Source organism: Eumetopias jubatus, unplaced genomic scaffold, assembly GCF_037043125.1.
Source record: "Eumetopias jubatus isolate StellerSeaLion01/CBP00866 unplaced genomic scaffold, mEumJub1_p1.0 scaffold_6, whole genome shotgun sequence".
Lineage (NCBI taxonomy): Eukaryota > Metazoa > Chordata > Mammalia > Carnivora > Otariidae > Eumetopias > Eumetopias jubatus.
This window is the reverse complement of record NW_028274812.1, coordinates 141,350,070-141,376,345: the sequence shown is the minus strand read 5'-3', so window position 1 is coordinate 141,376,345 and position 26,276 is coordinate 141,350,070. Positions and strand designations below refer to the sequence as shown.

Here is a 26,276-nt window from a genome sequence, read left to right as displayed (position 1 = left end):
AACTGCTGCTGTTAATCTTTCTTACACTGAAGGCAATGTGGGAGCCATGGAAGAAGTTTTGTAAAAGAAATACAGGGTTTGTATTTCAGAAAGAACATTTCTGGCAATGAAGGGAAGGAGAGTGGATTGTAGGGAGTGAGCCTGGAGTGGAGGAAGGGATTTGGGAGGCAACACAATTCAAAAGAACTTTCTCCCTGAGCCGCCGACAATGGGGATGGGGAGGCAGACGTGAGTCACTGGGCAGACCCAATTCGTGGGAGCCGGTGGCAGACTAGACTGGGTGGGAGAAGGCAAAAGGCAAGTCCAAAGAGCAAAAAAGTGCCTCTGATTTGGCTGGGTGAATAACGGGGACTTTTACTAAGATAAACAGCATGGCAGAAAGAGTAGTATGAAAGGTGGAGACCCAAATGGAAAGTTCTCATTCAGAAGCCAGTCAGATAGACGGATGGATGGATGTGATGGAGGGAAGACAGGGACGGAGGGCCAGAGGGATGCTGGGAGGGAGGGTCTGGGACCCAAAGCGATTCAAGGAGGAGAGGGTTGGCCAACATAAGAGAGAAGAAAAAGAAAGATGGAAGGCTGCCTGCTGGAGTCCGCAGTTCGGAATTTAAGCAGAGCAGCTATAATGAAGGAGCGTGAGGAGAAACCAGCCCAGAGGATCAAGGAGTGGAAGGACAATGGGAAAAGCGGAGGCAGGCAGCAGGGGAGATCCTTCTGCACAGAAAGTGGGTCGTGAGCAAAAATACAGGACAGCGAGGTAACAGAGGTAAACACAGGCTCGGTGAGGGGTTTCTGCGGAACGGCAGTAACCGCAAAGTAGAAAAGAATAAAACTCATCAGGAGTAAGCTAAGAAAAGGTAAAAAACCACAGAATTTTTGAGTTAGACTGGAATTTAAAATCATTTAGCTCATCTTTTTTATCTTACAGACAAGGAAACTGAAGGAATGCTAATTCACATCCTGCCGTTACAATTAGAAATAGCAGCAAAAAGATCTGGATTGTCCATCCTAAGTAATATATACTAACTAGGGTTGCCAATAAACATTTAAAAAATTGCCTCTAATAAGTCACAAGGAAAAAAATAGCTTAACAAAGGATTAATAAATGACCAAGTTGTATTTTTCTCTTTAGGGTTAAGGAGTCTTCAAAATTTTTAAATTTACTTACTCAATCTAAGTTCCCTTTTTTAAAGATAACTGGAAAACAAGAAAAAAAATGTCTTGAAAAGTTTTAACCGATTTACGTAGGTAATGAAATGTTCCAGTACGGAGGCGCCTGGCTGGGTCAGTCTGTGGAGCGTGTGACTCTTGATGTCGGGGTTGTGTGTCTAACCCCCACGTTGGGGATAGAGATTACTTAAAAATTTTTTTTTAATCTTAAAAAAATGTTCTAATATGAATGTCACTAGGGACAGGAGAATATAGTTTGTATATTTTACAGAATAAAGATTAGGCTTTGAATTCCAGATATACCACATATATACCTTCTCTGATCTTTAGTTTCTCAACCTAAGACATAAAAATAGCACCACATACTTTGCAAGGTTATTGGGCAAGCTAAATGAAATTACAAATTTCAAAGAACCTAACACCCCATAAAAGGCACTCAGAGTAGTGCTTCTTGAATTATTTGTGGTTAATAACCAGTCTTCCCTCCAATTCATTATGGACTGATACATTTTAAAAGCACAGCGACAAAAGTGAGTTACTAGAAAACATGTCATAAATTTGATGTCTTGCAAATGCTAAATTACTGGGAAAGTGCTTACTTTTGATTTCAGTAATAACCTTGTACATCGATGATAAGTTTGCAGACGGGCACTGGCCGATGAGCAATTTTTTGTGCAGCACTTGTCAGAGCATATCGCATGTATGATTGGAGAGCATGGCAGTGAAAGACGCCAACTCTAGTACTAGGCAACCGGGACGCAAATTCTTCTCGACCACCCACTGCCTATACACCTTCATGCTTGCTGTTTCCTCATCTGAAATGCGGAGCTCAGTAACACCTCTCTCGGGGGGTTGTAAGGATTCGATGACTTCCTACATACCAGCCAATCTGATATGGAACGTTTTATTATTTATTTATTTGGAATATTTTAAATGCTCAGTATTAGAAATTAATATAATTATTTGAAAGGAATGAGCATTTGTGTGTGTGGGTATATGTACATATACCCACACACACAAAGTCGTGGCTCTAAAGGTAAATATTTTTATGCTAGTGCTGTTAATTTGTGTATTTTTATTTATTTATTTTTTGGAAAAACAGATTTTAACCGAGGAAAATGGGAAATATTATGTCTTTTATGTACAAAAACAGTTTTAAAAATCATTAAAATTTAATCAATAGCTGTTTTTTTTAAGCTCTCCAATGTACCAGGATTCTTAAGTTCTCAAGAGTTTTCCATTAAATTTAGTTTCTTTTATCCATTTTAAGTACAATTCAGGGAATTATACTATAAAACTTTTTAAGATGCAATCTGACTTTTTTCTAAGTAGAAAAATGGTCTTCAAAATTTAATTATATCATGATTCTTGAAAGTACAACTTATTTAAAAGGGAGAAGGGGTGCCTGGGGGGCTCAGTCATCCACCTTTGTCTCAGGTCACGATCCCAGAGCCCTGGGATTGAGCCCCGCGGCGGGCTCTGGCTATGGGGGGTCTGCCTGAGGATTCTCCCTCTCCCTCTGCCCCCTTCCCCCACAAAAATAAATAAATAAATTCTAAAAAAAGAATAAAAGGGAGAAAAAAGAATAAAACCCAACTGGAACAGTTGATAAGAGTTAGAACAGGACAATGACATTTTTTTTCCAGAAAAAAAACCTCAAAAGAATAATGTATTTTTCTAATCACACAATTAAAAGACTGAATCACAATAAATTAGGAAAAAGTATATGAAAAGGAGTCATTATTGCACAGTTCAACTAAAATGGTATTTTCTAAAAAAAAAAAAAAAAGTTTAATGCTTGGTCTTATTTACATGGTTGGACTAAAACCATCTTGCTCCAAATAATAAGGGAAGAGAAATCTGTTCATTTTCAAGTCTATTATTAATAAGACACAGCTGGTTTCATTGATCCAAATAGATTCAATTCCTTTTAGGGGCAGTCCTCAAACTGTAACAAGAGAGCATTTTTAAAAAGCACATGCAGTGGTAGAGACTGTAGGAGGCCCCTCCATTCCTTCCCTTATTCTCCCACAGAAATAGATTTTCAGCCAGATACACAGACGTCTGGGAGACACTAGTATTTCCCGGTTTCCCTGGCACCTAGAGATGGCCATTTTCTACTCGAAGAGACAGTAAGTGGAAGTGTCCCGTGCAACTCCAAGACAGGAAGTATAAGGGTAGGAGGAAGAGAGGTGCCCCTTTCTCTTCCTCCTGTTTGCTATGCCCACCTGAGGGATGCACCGCAAGCAGTCACCGTGGGCCAGGACCCAGGAACTCACGGACAGCGAGGCAACAAGAAAGAATCCTGGGTCTGCGCTACTGCGGACCATCCCACCAAGTACAAGACGACTACCTACTAAATGTTCTGGGGTTTTCCACCTACTCTGTTGGAGATATTTTATGTTTCTGGTCACTCAGAGCCCAAACCAAATCCATCTGAAGGTGATACAAGGGACAGGATCTAAAAGAGTGGCATTGGTTTAGCTGCGCAGCAGGTACCAAATACTCGTACTGCGGACAGCAAAGCTAATTAACGTTATATGTCGGGCAAAACGTTTGGTCAAACTGTCAACTGCTGAACCTCGGTAGCCAGACCAAGTGTTAACTAAGTCCACAGAGGCAGAAGTGCTAGAAAAAAATCCAGAATGTTAAATATTAGCCTGCTCCTTCTTACTGCTCTTAGCAACAAAGAACTCAGACCAGGAGTAGCCAGTTGCAAGCTGAGATTTAAGAAAAATCTCTCTGTGTCTGTGAGTCACAATCTAATTTGGCTGAGAATCCTGTGATTTTGAGGTGTGCAAGTTTGCAAAAGCCAAGCAAAGCAATTATAAGCATTAACTACAATGCCACCGCTATCTAAGATAGATTAGGTGCCCCATCATATACTGACCCAGTTTCCTGGCAGCACTGGGATTAAGAGTGTTTCAGATGGCCTCCAGGAAGTCATCGCTCAATTCCGAGTCGGGGTGGAAGCGCATAAGATTGAGGCCAATCTTCTTTATCCATTCATCTGTCAGTCCCATTCCCCCATTTTTAAATGGGACTTTTAAAAATTATGTTCTACTTTCTACTCCACTTTAAATGGGGACTTTGGACCTTCTGAAAAGGACAGAGCATCGACCACAGACCATGCATGTACAAAAGGCCAGGGTAACTAGATGGGGCTCAGGTTTTCTCTCTTACACAAAGGGTAAACTCTGTATGTAGTAATAAGGGTGGTCAAAAGGGTGAGGCTGTGGCAGACTTCTGTTTTCCAATCTCACCTCCCCTTATTTCCAACAGAGCCCCGGGTTCTCAGATGGGCAAAAGGCCACTTCAATCAAAGACTCCATCGCTTAGCCTTTCTTTCTACTAAGTATAGACATGTGACTAGGTTCTGACCAATTAGATAAAATCAAAGTGACATGTTAACTTTTAAACAGGGTTTAAAGGGGAAGAACACATATCCTTTTTCCTCCCTCTCCTTTCTATAGACCGGAATGCAAATTTGATGGTTGGAGCTGAAGTAACCATCTTGGACCATGAAATGAAAGCTGTATCCTGCATCCCTGATATGCTGGAGCCTTATTACAGCTTTACAGCCAGCTGTGGACTTTATTTACATGACTGAAAAACTTCTACTTTCTTATGCCATTACTTTTTTTCTGTCACTTTGAGACAAACCAAACTATAACTTTTATACACACAAATATACATACATACATACACATACGTGTGTGTAATCGAGGTAAAGCCTTTCCCTACAGTAGATTTTATATCATAAACAAAATCAGATCAATAAAGTATAATTGTCTAAAGAAAGGAGACTGGTTTTCTGTAAGACCTGTAATTCAGTATTTTCCTCTTGTCCCTGGAAAGCCTATAAGACACATTTACACTCTGCCCCCCAATACTAGAGTTAATATTGGGGTTTTACTACACTTACCAAACATTATGGCTACAAGTATTTGTATAATATGAACCATGATTTAAGAATGTCAGTGCCCAGAAGACAGTCATAAAGTTCTACTTAGCTCTTAATATTCTACACCTAACAAGTGCTTGACATATAGTCTATATCCAGTAAGTATTAGTTGAATAAATGCAAGACTTCGGCTCCTTTGAAATTCATATTAATTCACAATAATTTTTTGGCCCTATTTCCAGAATTTAAATTGGTCAGATCCTAATAATCCAAAATTCAATCTTTAAAAACAATGATGGGTTATATTACCCAGTCTTTTTCCTATTGTTTGCTGCTGACTTCATTATGGTGCCTTTCAGATATTACTGCAAAGTCTCGTACAACATTCCAAACTACATGCACTGAATATGCTCCCTTGATTTTGTCCTGGTTTTTGATAAGGACATAAGGTCCTAGATAATCAGGAGGCCTCAGGAAACGTCCATCAGAGAACGATGATAGGGATGAGTATGGGAGGTAAGAGTGGCCAATGACAGACTCGCCTTGTGTCAGCAGCAAGTGATGAATGGATCAGTGTGAGGAACTAAGGCTGCTGAGGGGAGGGAGTTTGAGCTGGATATTGAATATATTTGGTCCAGGAAGGAAGGATAAAAGGACGTAGAAATGAGGCCTTAGAAAGTTTTTGCAACACAGCAGACTACCTAGGACAGTAGCTCTGCAACATGTAACCGTTAGTACCAGCATTTTATTTTACTTGTACACACACTTCATGAAGACACTCTGCAGTTTTTGGTTAAAGATGTTGTTACAGATAAACCAGTCATTATCCACTTGTAGTTTGTTTCCCTGTGTTGACCATCAAACACAGCTTCTTTATCATCCCCTTGCTTAGTGACTTTCCACCTGGATGGGGAGTGAAAGCAAAAAGGAGGGGATACTGACTACAGAAAGAGTAAATTTTTGGAAGAAGGTATGTATAATTTAAAATTTTCTAATAATATAGTACAATCCTTAATTAGAAAATTATGATCATCCCTAACATTTCTAATAAGCCTGGAAAGGCTAGATCCCATAGTAGCAGTGAAAAAAAGTTTGGAGGTTCACAGGCTGGCGCGTGAGTCTGAATTCTACAAGTAATTAGCACCGTAACTTTGGGCAAAGTCACTGTGTGCCTTAAGTTGGTCACCTGTCAAATGGGGTAATAATATTTTCTATCTGTTGTGAGCCACTGTGAAAATTAAATGAGCTAATCTACATAAAGTACTTAGCACATTGCTTCCAACATATTATACACTCAATAAATACTGCCTTATAATTACTGTTAGCTATTAGCCAGCAGTTCCCAGAACACAGAATCTCTACGAATGCAGAGGATGACGTTCTGCTAAAGGGAATATATCCGTTTCTCTGCAAAGAGCAAGGCATTTTCTTGTTTATGAAGAGAGAACTTTAATTAAACCAGACTGAGAAATACTACTCTAAGCCTTAATCTCACTGGTTCCAGAGTGCATACTGCTTGTCGGGTGAATACATAGTGTGCCTGCTTCCTGCTCTCCTGCCCCCAGATGCTGGGTAGCAATAGGGTAGCAAACAGGGGGTGTAGGAGGACAAAGTGAGCACTGTGCTAGGAACCGGGAATGCAGTCAACAAAGGTCCACAAGGACCGCTCGGACAGGAGACAATACTACATCTCAACAGCTCTTCAACGCTTACGGTATTGGGGAAACAATCTAAAAATACTTTGTTTCCCCTCCAGAGCTCCTGGGCCAGTGCCTGCTTACAAGAGGCAACTCTAGTTGACAGCTGACCCTTACCATTTTCATTTTCCTAAAACTGCTATGTCCCTTGGCTTCTGTGGTGTCATTTCCTCCTGTGTCTCCTCCTACCCTGGCCTGACCCCAGCCTTTCAACCTCTGTCACAGGATCCTCTCACCTTTACTATCGCTCAGATACTGGTGTCCCCTAGTCCCCGTTCCTAGCCTTCCATTTTCTATCTCCTGGATGATCTCATCACCCACAGCTTCATCTACCACTTAAAAGCTAATTACTCCCAAACATTTAGCTCTAGATCCTCATCTCCCTCCTGGGCTCTTGGCCTGTATTTTGTATAGCCTGCAGGGGGCTCTCGCCTGGATTTTCTTTTCAAATTCATTTCTACTTTAAATTGCATTTCAAATTCAGTATGTCCCAAACCAAACTCATGTCTTCTACTCAAATTCCTCCTTCTTCTCATTTCCCCTCTTGGTTAACCATACCATCTTCTACTACATCTTGGGATAAAATAGCAAAAGCCATCCTTGACACTCATGGGTACGTTCCTCATCCTCCCTCCTAATCACACACTGTAATTTACCTCACCAATATTTGTTGAGTCCACCTCACTGTCTCCATTGCTAGAGTGACATGCCTTAGACTGGAACACGGGTACAGCACGATGACTGAGTTCTGGCTCAGAAATCACAAGGCCTCAGTTTTCAGCAAGGTTCCATCACTGACCACCTGACCATGGGAAAATTACTTAGCATCCTTGGAACTTAAGGACTGAATAAACTAACCTATCCCACTGTCCTCATAGCAGTGCTTGGCACAAAAGTAAAACTTAAAAATATTAGCTACTGGTTTTATTACTGTTACTATTGGTATTGGTATTATTGCATTTATTATGGTGCTGAGCACAAAACTGATAAATAAAAAAAAGAGTGATTAAATCAATATCATTAGAATCAGTAGGAAGAGTGCTACACGGCAGAAACCGAAGATCTAGTTCTATTATGCATTAAATCACTGTGGGCTCTCACCAAGTCTTTTTAACCAGTGTGAACCCTGATGTTCACTTTAAAAAGTGCAGATTAAAAATACCTATCCTACATACTTGGCTGGGTTTCTGTGACAACATCATGACATAATACGTGAGCCCTGTGGAATATGAAAAGCACTCTATCAATGAAAGGAGAAAGACTATCAGTATATGATTTCACAATATGTGATTTGACCCTTATGTTTACAATAAGACGTAGAGAAAATGTACAAAGGATTAAGGGAAGGTAGCTTCTCTGTTTCTGAAGGGAATAACACAATCGTAACATAAAGGAAAGATATAAGGTAGAAAGAGATTAGGAATGATGAGATTTCTCTCTTGACCGGGCTAGATGGAAAACGTAAAGCTAAATCAATAGAAAATGTAATTACCTTCAAACCAATGAATCACATTTAGGGTAATCCCAAAATAATATGGTGTTTAGCACATGATGTCAGTATCTTCCAAATATAGATATAATACCATGGTAAAAAAGAAAATGTAAATGTTTTTCTTGCTACATAACAGCTCAAATGATGCACGTTCATTTTCTTGAAATAAATGTCAAAGTAACAAGGGAGATGGAGAAAGAGAAGAAAACGTCACTACTTCAGAAGATATCTGACAAGAGAGAAAATAGGGACACCCAAACTAACGACCTAGTTAAAGATATTAGAAATGATGAGATGAAGCCAGAAAACAACTTTGAGGGAAGTATTTTGCCTAAATTATCTAGGAGGTGGTTATTCAGTGAGCAGAAACACATCTGGGAATGCCTCTGGAAGGAAACTTAATTACCTAATCCTTGCCGAATCATTTTTTTGTTTTGTTTTTGCAATTTCTTTTCTTCTGTTCTGACAATTGTTGCTTGTGTTTCCAAGCCACTAGGAATAAAACTAGATATAAAAAATGGAATAAAATACAAATTTAGCACAATTTGGTCTTTTATCAGATTGTGTTCCAGTATGGACATGTAGATGACTGGAAACTCATAAAAAGAAGAAAAAGAACTCAGGATGTTAATGAGTTAGCATTCCCCATTCCCCCCACCCCCGACAGACTGGAAAAGTCATACGATAGGCTGGGCGGTATGAGGTAACTCTGAGACTCACTGACAGAAACCACCCTGCCAAAGCCATCTCCCGACTTTGGGCCCTTGTGCCCCTTCACTGCCTGAGTATACAGTGGAGAGATCGGAGGACAGAACTTTCTCTGCAAGGCTGCCACCGCCCCTCCAGTGAGTTCTCCCCGCTAAAAGTTCCCTTTCCCCCTGAGTGCTCCTTAGTTACTGGTTGTGGCATTTCACGGGGGCAATCTCCGGGTGCAGGAAGCTTGGGGGTGTGCATGGATATCATGATGCTCAAGGGTTAATATTCTATAGGCAATGTGATAAACTAATCCAGAATTACACAGCACGTTGACAGATGATAATGGCAAATTCTGAGGTGTATAATATTATGGCATTAGAAGTCCACACAAAGATGCCACAGTAAGGCACAACTTAAGATCTATGCAACTTGCAGGTAAAAATGTAACTGGTCATTAGTTCATTCAAAATGTATTTATCGAGTGAGGGGGATGGATCTTGTCTCCCAAGTTTAAGGTCTGGTTAGCATAAACCAAAAGGCCACTGGACTTCCAACAAAATAATCTCCAAAAACAAACAGATCTTTTAATATATAAACTGTTTCATGTCTTAAAATGTATCTATCAATAGGACATTCTTATGTAGTTCTTTCACACTTTAATGTGTGAATTTGAGGACTCAGAGTTTCTTTTACTTAACATGAGAACATATGCCTGAGAGAACAACTCTGCATGTTGTCATTTTTTGAATTTATGTGAATGTATGGTTTTATGTTGGGGAGTGACTGTGTAAATTCAATGCTGCTCAAATGAGGAGGGCCCAATTAAAGTCTACGGCCAAGGTCCCAAGACCCTAGAAACCCTAATTACCCTCAAAACAGCAAAGTGAAAAATCCTCTCATTGGGAAGAACTCTTTAAAAAAAATTACATGAAAAAATAAAAATAAACGATTCAAGTTTCATACTTCTTTAAAAAATCCCACTAATAGCTTAAAAAGATAACAGAAAAACCAGTTCAGGGATAATCAATAAAAGCAGTTACACTTATGAGGGTACTGATTAAAAATCTTCCTGAAACCTTTGCAAAGGTGGCTTCCTTCCGTATCCCTGCCGCTTGCAGTATATAGTTCAAGAAACTATCTTCTCTGTTCATACGAAAACATCAACTTAGTTAATTTTCCAACTGGATTAATCAATCGGAATAGAATAATTTAAGTCATATGATTGTCTGCTCATGACCAGCTGTTTTAAATTAGTATGTTAAGTAATTCAGACACTTTTCTTTGCAAAGGTTGCGTGAGTTAATAAATTCCCATAGGCCCCAGCATGGGCCAGCACCGCTAGGTTATCTTCAATCCAGCTGCTGGTATGGTAATCGCTGCCAACTTTCGAACAAATGAAGAGAATAATGAATCAACTTCAAGTTGGCTTGTAAGTAAACTTCTGTTGCTCCCAGCTAAAACATGGGCCAGTTTCAACTGTAAAGAAAATTAATTAAAAAGATTTCACCTCCAGTGTCTCATAGATACGGCATCACGAACATCGCTGAATTGGTAGTTTAAAAGCCTGCAGCGCACAGTTTGGAGGTCAGTGTTCAATGCGATAGGTTGTTTTCAAAATTGGATTTTCTGGTGAAACGGGTTAGGAAATGCCCCATCCCTAATTCATAACATGAATATATAAGTCTCCTATTGGTGGAGGGAAAAAAAAAAAAATCAAGATTCTTAGTTGTTAAAGGCTCACTAGGAAAAAAGAAAAAGACGCAACAGATCTTCAAAAGCTTCAGAGGAAACAAGACATTAGTACCGGAGCTTAAAAAGCAGATATAAGAGGAGAGCACCAAATCAACCATTTGAAATCAGGGTTGATTTACGAATGCACAAAAGCAAAATGACAATATGAGGCCCTCTTTCTAAAAAAGACAGTATTTTACTGAATTTTGATAAAACGCTGGCTAAAAACAACTTTGTGCTGGATCAGTTATCCAGACTAGTGGTTCTACTATAGAAATCTCTGAAACTTTAGTGTTTCCTATAAGTGCTAATCTATTTGGCATAAAGCTGTGCTGTTTTTTTATAGGAAAAGTAAGCAAACTATGAGAGCGGAAGCCTGCTAAAAAGACTTCATTTATTTCTAAATGTTTGTTGCAGTTGGAAATTCCTCCCTGGATGGGTGGACTTCCCCGAAAGGACAGGAACACTTTTTCACTGAAGAGCAAAGGTGGGTTGTATTGTCCACGTGGGGTGAGCTAGCAAGCGCTGTACTATTCCTGCAAGCAACAGGACAGCCCGGACAAGAGACAGAACTTTACGGTCCTGATGAACTCTCTAAAACCACGCAAGGATCACCTTATTAGTGGTCATAATTTCATTTCTCTTGTTTTCCAAAGAGTCCCTGTAACTTTTATCAGGAATATCATGTTGTCTGCCTTCTACGTTTTTCCAATACATCCTGTAAATTATAATCTAAGTATGGAACTGTATACTGAGGTTGCTTTCACCCTCACTGTGCATAGCCAATAAAGAGTAAGGGATGCTTCGAGATGCTATCTAGACTCATACTCCACCACGCAGTGAATCATACCACCTGACACTGACATTGTGGATGGACAGGTTATGGGATGGGGTGTCTTCTCCAGAGATCTCCAATATCCTTCCAGGGATCCCTGGTATTTCCAGTGCTGGAAATATTGGAGATCCTCGGGTAGAGTACTTGGTTCTGGGATCCTCCAGACAGTAGAATAGTTCTAGAAATGCTACACAGATGCCTTAGGGTAACTCAGAATCCAAAGAAAGGACAATGAGTTTAACCCATGAATAAAGGCAAGAGACTATCTAACACTTTGATGTGATCATCTTTTGACCTCTCTCTACCTCATGGATGCTGTTGAAACTGTTCGAGATGCAACAGATTTAAAAGGTCCATCTTTGGAACAACATAAAAGGCTAGAACTTATTGTGAAATTGTTGCCCAGTTAGGTAGCCACAGTAATTCCCCCAAACAACTGAGTCAGCACTCACCCAAGTGGAGGAGAAAGAGAGGTGTTGATTCCTTACCTCACTGAATCACATTAATGCAACAAAGCACTTGGAAAGTGTTCTAGTCTATTCTGCACAACAGGATGCATGTCTACACTTGGCAAAATCTTGTGCAACAGGTATGAATTGTGCACATTATTTGCTACTGCCCTAGTTACAAGCAAGAGGCAAGAAATTTCACAGGTGCAACAATGTTTGCAATTTTGAAAAACATTCCATTCACCAGTGCCAACGTGCCCAAAAGAACTCTCTCACATGACACAAGTTTACCTACAATAAGCTAGAATAAATGCAAAGGAGGGATACTGGGCAACTTAACAGACATCTAACATAAAAATTCTTATTCTTTAGCCTTGACCTCAGTTTTCTTTAAGAGCAGAAAGTATTATAGATGGTAGAGATCTGTCATTATTCTGTTTTCTGCTTTGAAGACTGTATATACTTAATGATTATAATTATGAAATCCTAGAATAAATATGCCTTCTATTCACTGATTTGAATATTTGAACAATTAGCTGTGTTTGTCTGAATGCACACAAACGTCTTTATTTCTAGTGGTTAGGATAATCAAGAAATGCCTAGAGGTGAAAAAAAAAATTAGAAAGACATACAGGAAAGATGAGGAAGGAAGGAGAAAGTAAATAGAAAAAGATTTTAAAAGATTTCTATGTAGTCAGGATAAGTCACTAATTGAAGGTGGAAAAAATAATTGCTTACAATTTGTATAAAGCAATCATATCCATGTACTACTTTGACATGGTACAAAGGTACATAATTATAAACAAGAAGATGGAAATAAAAAGTTGTATCTTAATTAAGAAAAACAACAGAGGAAAAAAATTATGGAAAAAAATTATGGAAAGTAGGAAGACCCATGCCACAAATATGCCAAGATAAATGACATATCCCCAGAGGGGAGAACAGTGCCCTAGACTTGAGAAGGTTTTGTGTGACCTTGGCCAGCCCTACTATTTCCTGCCTTGTATAATCACAGAAGGCAGTCAATGTTTGGTGATGATGAGAAGTAGGATTTTGAAGAATATAATTATGGGCTGCAAGTGTTTTCTATGGAAACAAAATGATCATTCATGTCTAAGATTGTGTAAATATGCCTTAATTTTGGTCAACAGCAATTTCAACCTTAAAAAACAGAATCCTAAAACCTCCTTATAAATCACAATTCTTCAAATGATCTTCAGGGATAAGCGTGTAAAAGCAAAGATGTTCCAGATACTCTTCAAAACATGCTACTCGGTAGAAAATTATCTATTTTGTAGTGACATGATTTGGCCTATCTCCACGTCAGAACTAGCTCCCCACCTCAAGAAGCCACATTAAAGGGGATTTAAGCAAAACCAAAGTTGTTTTCATCTACTAGGTCAGGTATAAAAATGATCACAATGCACATTACCTTACAGAGACTGGCAAGCTTACACAAATTAATGGTGTGTCGTGCACAGATGGGAGGTAGATATAAGAAGACACCACATCAAGGGTCCCTAAAGAAACTTAAAGGCTCAGAAAGCTTCAAAACTCTCGCCTTCTCTCTGGTACCTTTAATTGTGGCTACAATAAGTGCATTTTTGCCACATGCTTTGGAAGAAAAAAAGGAACGGTTATTTTTTTAAGTACTAACAGACTTACTTCTCTTTCAGAAAATCCACTACTCTTTTGAAGTCAGCCACGCAGTATTCTCGTTTCATTTCCATGAGGACAGTGTCAGAGGCAGACTGGACCGGGATGTGCAGAAAAGCGTAGACTCGGGGATGATTAAGGATTTTTGCCATTTCCTTTATAAAAAAAAAAAAAAATGGAAGGAGAAAACATTAATCCTTTTAAGGAATTAGGTAATGGTTTCCTTCAGATCAACATCCACAGGGGCAAGCAAATAAACATAGCTGAAAACAGACCCATCACCGGGCCCTTCGAGCAAACGTTAACAGGTAATACTCTATGATGACATTTGGAAATTCAGCATGACTTTCGGAGGATTCCACACAAGACTTATCTCCTCACGCTCATCGTCTCTCTTAGGTGACAAAACGAAGGTAAACTCACGGAATGCCTAAAGAGCAAGATTTTTGAGTACTTCAAAATAAACACCACTCCTCCCTTTTAAAACTCCCGAGGCAGTTTTATATTCTGCCTCGCTACGTTAGTTAGCAGGAGAAACAGCAATAGTTAAACAGTTAAGGCTCTATAATCCTGTGTACTTGAATAAAATCTCCAGACTTAAGGCCAGTCAACACTTTAAAAAAAAAAAAAGATTTTATGTATTTGTCAGAGAGAGCGAGCGAGCGAGCGCGCACAAGCAGGGAAGCAGGAAGCGGAAGGAGAAGCAGGCTCCCCGCTGAGCAGGGACCGCCCCCCCCCCCCCATGTGGGGCTTGATCCCAGGACCCTGCGACCATGACCTGAGCCGAAGGCAGATGCTTAACCATCTGAGCCACCCAGGCGTCCCAACAATTTTTTTTTTTTTTTTAAATACCGAAGGAGAAGGAATGTATAACCTGTTTCTTTCTCAGTTAGTTGGTGAACATGTATTTTTTGAGCATCTATGATGCAAAAGAGACAGCATCACACAACGAAGCCAGCCTGTTGGCCACAGGTCACCTGCTGACATCCAGATGCAGAGGAGGGAAGAGGAAGAACAGGAAGGGGAACGTCGCTGGTGAAGTCAGAGCAAACCAGAGGGAAACAAAGCAGAGGGTGTTTTATAAAATTCCTCAGAGGATACAACGGCGGGCAGGGAGAACAACAGAAGGAGCGCTGTGGTAACGTGAGCATTTATGAAAGCAGTAAGAAAACACACTGATTTAGCCCTTCTCTGCTGCCGCGCTCTGGGCTCACCCACTGGAGGGCTGGGGAAGGGGGAGGAGAGGAGAGGGAGGAACGAGAAGGGGGGGCAGTGGCAGCGAGAGGACGCCTACAAGGAGACCAAAAGTAAGAGTGTTGAGAAGGGGGCTGCTCTGGGGTAACGTGCACGAGACTAGTGATTTTTGGTTTTTAAAGGACCGTGTTTTCACATCTGTTACTTCATTTCCATCCTTAGAACAGTATTTTGAGGATCTTATGTGGAATCAGAGAGCCAGCTAATTCCAAAGAGTCACCCCCTAGTTATTCAGGGGTCAGTCACACATATGGATCAACCACGCCCTGCTACCCACTGCGACCATGAGGGCTTTTACGCACGTGGAAGAAAAGAGCAATTAACTCAGACCTGTCACCTTCTCACTAGCGCCTTAGTTGTTTTAAAAAATCCCTTCCGACTAAGAAATTCAATAGCCCAATAATATTACTCATGGATATGTTTTATCCATACTTCATTAGAGATCAATAGGTATATATGCCTTATTTTATATATATATATAGGTATGTATATATATATATATATATATATATATATGGACAGACAGATACATATGGACATACCCATTAGAAATGGAGTTGAAGAGCTTCTTATTTAATAGAAAAATAACTGGTTAACGTATTATCTGTTCACAAAACTGTTACATTTCTTGGCTGGGTTTTTAGCCAGGAGGCTCTTCCTACCCCTACACGGTAGGCATTAAACCGCCGTGTCTGAGGCTGTGCAGGCAACACTTAGCATTACGCACCCGACAGTAAATAATGCTGGCTTTCCGCTATGCTTCTGTACCTTTCGGGGCTTTCATGCCTGAATATCAGGATTCATAAACAGTATAAGAAGAAAAGTCCTTGTTTTCTAAAGGGGCAGGACTCTGCATTCGCTAACTTTCAACATACCTACGGTGATAAAAGATGACCCCTTAGCAAAAAACAGTCTGGGAAATGAAATCCCACACTCCTCCTCTGTGCCTTGGTTTCCTTATCTGTGAAACCGAGACAGTGGTAGTACCCACCTCCTAGGGCTACTGGGCTATAGGGAAAATAAAATAATTCCGTATGTGCTTATCTGTAAGCCCTCAATAGACAAGTTATCCAATATTCTTCTTCCTTGCAAAGTATCTGAAGTTCATGGTCACACATGTTTATACAGATTAATGGGAACCTAAGGGAACCTAAAAAGAACAGCTTTGCAATGAGCTAGTTCCCTCAGCTAGTAAGTGAAGGAGGGTTTACTTGTGCTAATTTTTATACAACAGACTGGAATGGGGTTCCCAGCAACCAGGACCCTGGGCCAGGAAGGAGAGTGCAGTTTGTCCCAGAAAAACTCAGAGCGACGACGACGACGACGACTATTATTACTACATGCAGGACACTGCACTGGACGGGGTACTGCCCTGTTACAGTATGACAATTTATAAATTAAAATTTAATAGTAAACAAGTAGGATAAATTTGGTGGGCTTTCCCTTTGGCTCTCAAATAAGACTTACCACTAGTAATGACCTTCAGCTTCATACTAAAGACTTTGCAATTTTAGATGGTGGGCACCAGAAACAAAATAAAAATAGCCTTGCCCCTTAATTAAAGCCTATATTTCTCCTACTAAAGGAGTTATGACTTAACATAGATTAATGTGTCCCAAAGAGACAAAGCGCATATTTTTGGTTCTGTTTTTAGTTCTAGTCCTCTTCTTGAGAGCTCAACATGTTGGCTGAAGACCTTTTGGTTTCTTCACCCTTCAAAATTCTTTTTTTTTTTTTTCATAAAGGTTTAGCTTCTAGTTACAGGTTCTCTGGTGGCAGAGAGTACTTCCTCTCTGATTCCTCAGCAACTGTTCCTGGTGTTATCCGAGTGCATTCTTTTTTTTCTTTTTTCATTTTATTTTATTGTGTTATGTTAATCACCATACATTACATTAGTTGTTGATGTAGTGTTCCATGACGCATTGTTTGCGTATAACACCCAGTGCTCCATGCAGTACGTGCCCTCTTTAATACCCATCACCAGGCTAACCCGTCCCCCCACCCCCCTCCCCTCTAGAACCCTCAGTTTGTTTCTCAGAGTCCATAGTCTCTCATGGTTCGTCTCCCCCTCCGATTCCCCCCCCTTCATTTTTCCCTTCCTACTATCTTTTTTTTTTTTTAACATATAATGTATTATTTATTTCAGGGGTACAGGTCTGTGATTCAACAGTCTTGCACAATTCACAGTGCCTACCATAGCACATACCCTCCCCAATGTAGCTGCAATCACTGAGTGCATTCTTGGTTCTGCCTTGCAACATGAGGTTCAGTCTCTAAGACGGAGGCTCTATAGGAGCAGGGAATATGGTTTACTCCTCTCACTGGATCCCCACAATGGCTAGTACTGTACTAAGTATACCACCAAACCATACATATATCTGGGTTACAACCACATAAACATACATACAAAGAGATTTAAAATATAAGTGCTATTTGAAAGGAAGACAAATTTTCAATTAGTAACAGTTCAGTTTGACTAAGGCAGGTTAACACATATTCAAGCAGGTGAACAAACATGATTGGCCTGCCTTAATTTTTTGGAAGTGAAAAATCATAGGTTAATACAGAGGTAAATACAAAATAAAAATCAGACATTTCATTGGTAGCTACCTCCCCCATGGGTTATATTTCTAAAAGTCTGCTTAAGCTTTATATTGGAATCACAATGTATTTTCTTATGCAAGTAATTTATAAATTACATGTGGGGTCCTGGTTAACTGAAGAAAAAAAAGAGCACTTAGTTCAAAATGTGGCTAACAAAAGGATGGCAGCCATGAGCAACCCTGAGCTCTGAGCTGGTTGAGAGAGTCTGAGTAGTCAGGCAAGTATGCTAGTTGGCAAAGGTACACACAAGGGCTGTGTGCTTGCGCGCGCGTGTGTGTGTGTGTGTGTGTGGCTCTGGTAGCAACTAGCATGGAAACGGTATCTCTTTTAATATAAGGTCATTTGTAGTTTAAGGGCGAATGTATCAAGGCAGCTTAGCATCTAGACCTGACCACTTTATAGGCAGAGGGACTACAGAATGGCTAACCAAATCCACAAATCAGTACTTCCATCCAGTGCTTTTATATGGACTTCTCCTTTCATGAACCTGTAATCATCTTAATGTTAAATAATATCTCAATGTTATTTTTTTATGATCTTTAAAGCAAAGAAAAGCTAACGAGCTGAAGAAAACAGACGTAATTTTTAAAAAAGCAATACTATGTATGGGTACATTTTTATTTTTTATTTTATTTTTGAAAGAGAGAGAATGCCCATACGTGCATGAGCGGGGGGGGGGGGGGGGCGGTGACAGGGAAAGGGTAGAAAGAGAGAATCTCAAGCAGGCTCCATGTTCAATGGAGAGCCTGATGTAGGGCTTAATCTGACAACCCCAAGACCATGACCTGAGCCAAAACCAAGAGCTGGATGCCCAACTGACTGAGCCACCCAGGTCCTTATATGGGTACATTTTTAAAAGAAATGTTCAGTTTAATTTTTGTTGCTCTGCAGTCATCAAATTAATCATCATATTCTACCTGGGTCTGAACATGTATTCTACCAGCTTAACAAGGTCACTCAGTGTGTGGATGTGTAAAATATATTAATACTTGTATTCAGATGCCCGTGCATTCATTTTGATAGTTATCTGTCCAAAAGCCCTCTCAGATTATACTTTTGTTAGAAAGTATGTGCATATTTATTTATTTTTTTAAGATTTTATTTATTTATTTGACAGAGAGAGACACAGCGAGAGAGGGAACACAAGCAGGGCAAGTGGGAGAGGGAGAAGCAGGCTTCCCGCGGAGCAGGGAGCCCGATGTGGGGCTCGATGTGGGACTCGATCCCAGGACCCGGGGATCATGACCTGAGCTGAAGGCAGATGCTAAACGACCAAGCCACCCAGGTGCCCCAGTTATATGCATATTTAAAATGCTAACCTTCACTATGCTATGTTTTCAACTAAACTAAGACATATGATGAAGCAAAAAGATTCTTTACAAAAAAAGACAAATTACACCATTACCTTTAAGCATTGTAAAGAGCTTATGTGAGATATAATTCAAATGCCACACAACCGACCTATAAAAAAAAAAGTATGCAATTAAATGCTTTTTAGTATATTCACAGGATGGTGCACCATCACCAAATTCTAATTTTAGAATGTTTTCATTCCCCCTAAAACAAATCCTCTACCCACTAGCAGTCTCTTCCCATTATCCCCATTCCATAACCCCTTTCCCCCAGCCTGAAACAGCTAGCAGTCTACTTTCTAACTCTATAAACTGCCTATTCCACACATTTCATAGAAACAAAATCATTAGTCTTTTGTAACTGGCTTCTTTCACTTATAATGTTCTCAAGGATCATCCATGTTGAAGTATATAGGTATTTTTTTCAATTAAGTAAAATATAGGAATTTAGAATTTATTAAATATGCCACTTCATGCAAAAGTATCTCAAATGTTCTGAATATTATTAGCTTGACTGAGGTAGTAAAGCAAGTTTGGTCTATACTTATGGACTTTAACAACACAATCTACTGGCATAAATCTAACACAGATGAGCTGTTAAATACAGGATCTTACTAGGAAAAGCTGTAACAGATACTACAAAAGGTGGGGTGATGTTACAAAAATTCTTTTTAAAAAACTTCCCTTAAAAAGAGAAGAACTGGGCGTGGGGCCTATAAATGATCATTTTTTTGGTTCCCATTGCTTTTTGCTTTATTGTGGTAAAATATATATGACATAAAATTTCCCATTTGGACCATTTTTGAGTATACGACTCCATGACATTAAGTACCTGCACAATGTTGTGCAACCATCACCACCATCCGTCTCCAGAACTTCTTCATCATCCCAAACTGAAACTCTATACCTATTAAACAATAATGCCCCATGATGCCCCATGCCCCCCTTCCCCCCGCCTTTCGTACTGGTTTCTGTCTACATGAATGTGACTATTCTAGGCACCTCATATAAGGGAAATCCTACAATATTTGTCCTTTTGTGCCTGGCTCATTTCACTTAGCATTACGTTTTCAAAGTTCACCCCTGCTGTAGCAGTATTATGTTATTCTAAATATCTCCTTTACAGGCACTTGGGTGTTTTCTACTCTCAGTGCCAGGGGACACCGTAGAGGCTGCTATTAGCACTTGTTTTCCTGTCCCGTAATTTTACCGTACATGCTCACACCCCAACGACAGATCTTATTTATCTGCATCTCCCAATTTCCTTGCTAATGCCTGGCCCTTAAATACTTAAGTTACAGTTGAATGAATGAATGATTGAATGACCCAATTAATTAGTTAACATGGTTATATTACAGTAAGTCCTACAAAGACTTCTAGCTAAAGGTCAAACAGCGATGCCTGTATTCTAGGAGCTCCTATTTCTGGAGTCACCTTCGACACTCCGAAAGTCATGTAAGTCAAGATAAAATAAGACCAGAGTCCTATTTCATCCATTGCTTCATTAATGACACTGTAACAGCCACTAAGTGAATTACCAGCACCTACATTTACTCAGCAATCTAAAAATAAATTATCATTTAATAGCATCAGAAAGTGAATGAGGGAGCCTAAGAAGAGAATATTCCCAATCCTTATGTCCTAAGTGAAGAGGGTTAGATAGTGTGAACAGATTCTAATTCACATTTGATCCATAACTTAATTATAAGAGGGAATTCACTTCTACACTGCAAAGAGTTAACATATTCAGTATTTGTGTTAAAAGAAGTTGAGACAAATATCTGTTCTAATTAGCCTTCACAGAAATGTTAAAAGGACTTCAATGCTCCTTTACCATTACCACTTCATCTAAGTGTCATAGTCAATAATCAGACTTTACATTACAAAGATAAAAATATACATTAATACTAATGTCAGAATGTTAAGAGTTGTAATTATACACATTTATTTTCAATTGATATTATCATTATTCTATTTTATAATTATGATTCTGCTCTGCTATCTCAAAGAAATCAAAAGAGTGTTTGTATCCTGACCGTGGTGATGGTTACATGAATCTCTGTGTAAATGAGAATTCATGAAACCTGAACACACACCATTAAGTCAATTTTACTGTATTAGTTTTAAGACAAAATACCAAAGAGGAATATTCACAGTAAAGTCTGTTGTGTTTTAAATGCTATATAGTATGGACAGGTATACCCTAAAAGGCAAATGTATAATATACATATAGTTGCCTTTTTTCTATTAAAAAAAAAAAAAAGAGTCTACTAACCACTAAAAGAACAAATCAATACCTGATCAATTTAATGGGGAAAGTGCATCCCAATTAGACTGAGCACTCAGTGAAGACAATTCTATTGGCTTCTCTTAAACCTGATATAAATAATTAAGGAATACAATGGAAAGGCAGATGTTATTTTTTTTAAAGATTTCATTTATTTATTTGAGAGACAGAGAGAGCACAAGCAGGGGGAGGGGCAGAGGGAGAAGTAGACTCCCCCACTGAGCAGGGAGTCCCATGTGGGGCTCAATCCCAGGACTCGGGGCTCATGATTTGAGCCAAAGGCAGATGCTTAACTGACTGAGCCACCCAGGCGCCCCCAGAAAGACTTATTTTTAAATATTTAAGGACTTATTTTTAGGGGCGCCTGGGTGGCTCGGTCCTTAAGTGTCTGCCTTCAGCTCAGGTCATGATCCCAGGGTCCTGGGATCCAGCCCCGCATAGGGCTTCCCGCCCAGTGGGAAGCCTGCTTCTCCCTCTCCCACTCCCCCTGCTTGTGTTCCCTCTCTCACTGTCTCTCTCTCTGTCAAATAAATAAAATAAAATCTTTTAAAAAATAAAAAAAATCTTTTAAAAAAACAAAGACTTATTTTTAAATATTTAACTCATTTATTTATGGTCTAATTATTCAAAATGAGGCTAACTTTGGAGAACTTTTGTTTCAAGTGTTAGGTGGTATACAGTAAAAAGAATGTTCTAGTGATTTAACTGCTTCGGTCAGAACTGCTTGGTAGGTAAAGGATGCAGCTACGCAAGTATTCATTAAACATCAAACTACATTTCTGAGACTGGGGGTGCAGAGAAGACAGTAAGCCCCTCTGCATTTATATACGTGGAAATACAGAACTGCGTCCTCCTATGAAGGAGCACGGTGCCTGTGCCGGGCGCTCTGCTGAGCAGTTTGTATGAATCTCATGTGTGCCCTCATCTCAAGATGCGGGTATTTTTATTATTTCTGTGGTAGACTGTGTCGCTATTTGCCAAATATCCTGGTTTCCCCTCCCTGTGGGAACTCAGGACCAGCTGTGTGACTTGGTGGCCAGTGAAACGTGGGCAGAAATGACAGGTGCTACTTCTGGGCAGAAGGCTTCAGGACAGGCGTTCTCAATGGCTCTCATTTTTCCCTTCTTCTACGGTCTAAGTTCTGAAGCAGAGACACCCTGAGCAGAGCTTCAGTCAATCCATGACAGATATTTAACATGAGCAAGGAAATACATTTTTGTCATTATAAGACACTGCCATTTTTTTGAGATCATTAGTCATACAGCATAACCTAATGCATCCCACTGCCATGCTGTCATTTTATGGATGAAGGAAACAAACATTCGGAGACATTTAAAATAATACGTTCACAACGAAAAGTCGTAAGTGGAATAATGGCACTCAGGACCTATGCCGTCAGACTGCAAAGTCCTTTTTCTGAACCAATTTTCAATGAACACCAGAATGGAAGTATGTATCAATTACAAAGAGAGAACAGGGGAGGAAGAAAGTAACTATTAACATAGGCAACAGACGATTTCATCCCAAATGGAGTTCAATTCTCAATGATAAACAAAAATTTTCCAGGCAAACCATAACAGGCAACATATAACATATCCCAGTGTCTTGAGATACACAGCTGTGTATTTTGTACAATAACCCAGCAACCTGCTTTTTTTAGCCTAATAATATCAATTATATCCTTTAGAGTACATTTGGGAAAAATAACACTTGGGGACCACTTAATGTTCCTCTACCTATTTACTCTTTTATCAAATATACCAATTGTGACATGCTTTCCTGAAATCATTTTAAAGAGAGAATTGTGCATTTGAGGGGTTGGGCTTATAGATCTTATGAAGCTGAACCTGATACACACCTTTGGGAAAAAAATGCATAAAGTAATTAGCATAAACATAAAAAAACCACTTCTTTTCAAAAATGAATGTAAAAAAATTAATGTTTTTCTGTATTATAAAACTAATTTATATTCATTTTTGAGATTTTGGAAAACAGAACGGGAAAAGTTAACCATAGTTACAGCAATCACTGTTAAAAGAAAAACATTGCTCTTATTATCATCTTGAAACAATTAAATTATAAAATTATATCTGGTATTATTACCCAGTGGGTTTGGAAAAACTGAAATGATTTTTCAAAGACCAAAATATTAAGCTTAATAATATTTCTTAACAATACATCATTCCTGCAAGCTCAATTTCTTCAATAATGAAAGAAGAAAACCTTTCTTCTAAGCAGGGTCCAAATCACCCAGGCGCTTATACTCCAGGGGCTCATAATGCTGCACATTAGCATAACAGGAGGAAGAAATCTGAATATGAAAACAACAAACAAAGGAGAATCGGAGATAAGAATCAGCAAAACATCTTAGAATCATTCCTGAAGAAGTTATTACCATTAGAGCAATGTTGTCCCTGGAGCTACGATAAGAGAGTGAAAAAAATAAATAGACATGAAAGAAATTTCTTTGTTCAAGAAGAACATAAAAATGGGAAAGTAAAAGGAGAGAAGAGGGACAGGTAATTCTTTCCCCACTCCCAAATTCACCTTAAAAGGCCTTTGAGACCTTTGGTCTTAAAAACATGGACCATAAGCAGTCATTTAATTGGAATGATTATAAGCAGAACCAAAAACGTTCTTGGCCCTCTCCAAATCACAATGCTACGAGTAGTGTCGCAGCAGGGGTGGTGGTGATGAGGATGATGATAAAAAGGTAACAGTTAGCATCCTCATGTGCTAGACGCTGTGCTGAGTCACACTCATTGCATTTAAACTTCTGGACAAACTTCGGAAGTAGTTTTACTCAATCTAAGACTGAGAGACGTTAACTACCTCGCCCAGGGGACAAGGGTAGAGCTGGAATGTTACACATGGGCACGCTGACCCTTGAAAGGTACCAGAATACGCCACCCCAAAATACACCTCTTGGGTGCATGAATTCTTCTGAGTTAAAGGCAATTAAGAATCAGCAGACCCAGGAAAAACTCTAAAAACCAGGGCCTTTGTTTTTTCCTTTTGCAAAGGAAATTTCTATTTATAAAGGAAATTTCCATTTTTAAAGATGGAAATTTGGAAAAAAGAAAAAGATGTAAATACAGACATTCCAGACTAGGAAAAGGAGAATTTTTAACACCTCTTACCAATGATGAAAAGCCAACCTTAGATCTGCATTGCAAACCTTACTAACAAATCCTTGTTAATCATACTTTTCTTGGTCACCTTCTCTTAATTTGTCTCCCCCACCCTTGAAGCCCCAAATCCCTTTTCTTTTGTTTTACCATAGGATGGCATATAAACACAAAGTCCTAAACACCCATTTCGGTTGCTGATTGCTGGGAGCTTCCATGCATACATGAGTGACGCACACGTGAATCAATTCTGTTTTACTCTTATTAATCTGCCTTTGGCCAGTCTAACTTATAGAAGCCCAACTAGAGAACCTAAGATGGGGAGAAGAAAAGATTTTTTCCTCCCCTAGACACTGTTCCATCAAAGGTGTCTCACAAAGGCATCACTCCTGCAGACCAATGTCTGGTCGCCCCTAAACCTAAAACTATTCTTGAGGACTAGCACAAACCAATTCACGTGAAGATGTTAACAATCATCTCCATAAGCAGGGTTAGAAAGAAGCAGTGAAGAGCAGCCTCTTTTTTTTTTTTTTAATTTTATTTATTTATTTGAGAGAGAGAATGAAAGAGAAAGAGAGAGCATGAGGGGGGAGGATCAGAGGGAGAAGCAGATCCCCGCTCAGCAGGGAGCCCAATGTGGGACTCGATCCCGGGACTCCAGGATCACCTGAGCCGAAGGCAGTGGCTTAACCGACTGAGCCACCCAGGCGCCCCAAGAACAGCCTCTTTAAACAATGTAAAATAGAGAGGGATAGATCAATATCTATATAGATAAATCAAAGGTGATTTAAATTTTGTTAAGTTGCAAAACTTTCTTTATATCAAATTTATTAGAAATGTATGGATTTTTTTCAAATGTCTCAAAACGTATAAATTAAACAGGTCTTATTATATTACTTGAAATTAGATGGTAAAAAACAGTATCTTTGTAATCTTTTGCCACTGGACAGTATGAAATTTGAATTCAAACTGATAAATGGGTATGGGTATATCATTTTTATAAGGCAACAAGGCAGGGCATATTTCCTCCTTGATCTACTTTAATTGTTTTCACCTGGTAAAATTGGCTTCACACGTCAGTTCTTTAATTGGAGCTGAAATGAAAGCATTTCCAGTTACTATAGGGTAGGCTGGCTTATCTAAGAACACCTTGTCAGAATATTTTGATATTCTAGCCTGCTGCTTTTTTAAGTACCATGGCTCCAAAGTTACAGGATCATACAGCACATAAAGGAAGATCAGGAAAAACTTCCATTTGACGAACCAAATTTACCCTTTAATACTTGTGCTAATTTTTTAATGTTTTGTTATTTTTTAATCAAATGGAAATTAAAATTCTATGCAACTGAAATAGATTTCTTCAAATGAGCAAGGAAAATGAAGATTTTTATCATCTTCGTTTCTGTCAAAACCTGTGGCCTCTACAGATATAAAAATCTGCTGCACCTTGATTGCAAGTTTCTGGTTAATGATAATAGAAGCAATCGTTTGATACAAAAGTATTTTCAGATCTTAAATTTTGCCATTTTTACAGGATTAAATTACTTTAAAAAAAAAGACAGTACAGCAGGCTCTGCACCTCATCTGGCCAATGATCAGAGGTGTCATGAATATAGATTATTAATAACTATGTTTACCCGCCTTCAGAACCGGACAAATGTGGGTCTAAGTAACAATGATTAAAGAGACACAACGGCCCACACTACAGGCTAAGAATTTCCTTCTGTCTTAGGTGAGAAAAATGATTTCCAAATCAAGTACTCTGCCCTTTTTTTTAGTATTTCAAAATTAGCTGGAGATTGAGAATATAGATATGAAACAGAAAGAAAAGGAAAGAACTATGTCACAGATAAGCCTAACAAAATGCGTAATATGCTGAAACAACCCAGGATGGAGGGTAATGGTCATCATCAAGAGTCTTCTATATAATGTTGGATCATTTCTCTGGTCCCATTCTCACAGGACTCCAATCTCTCCACAGAACTACCCAGCGGCCACAGTTCAGAGGATATCTAGGAAGA

General features: G+C 39.2%; 1 protein-coding gene across 1 annotated transcript in view; it reads right to left on the bottom strand.

Annotated features, from left to right (window-relative positions):
- The window catches only part of CDKAL1 (CDKAL1 threonylcarbamoyladenosine tRNA methylthiotransferase), a 637,377-nt gene that overhangs the window by 201,915 nt on the left and 409,186 nt on the right, over positions 1-26,276 (bottom strand). The window contains exon 11 of the mRNA XM_028107487.2: positions 13,640-13,785. Coding sequence (XP_027963288.1) covers positions 13,640-13,785 — 146 coding nt within the window. The remainder of the gene's footprint in view (positions 1-13,639; positions 13,786-26,276) is intronic.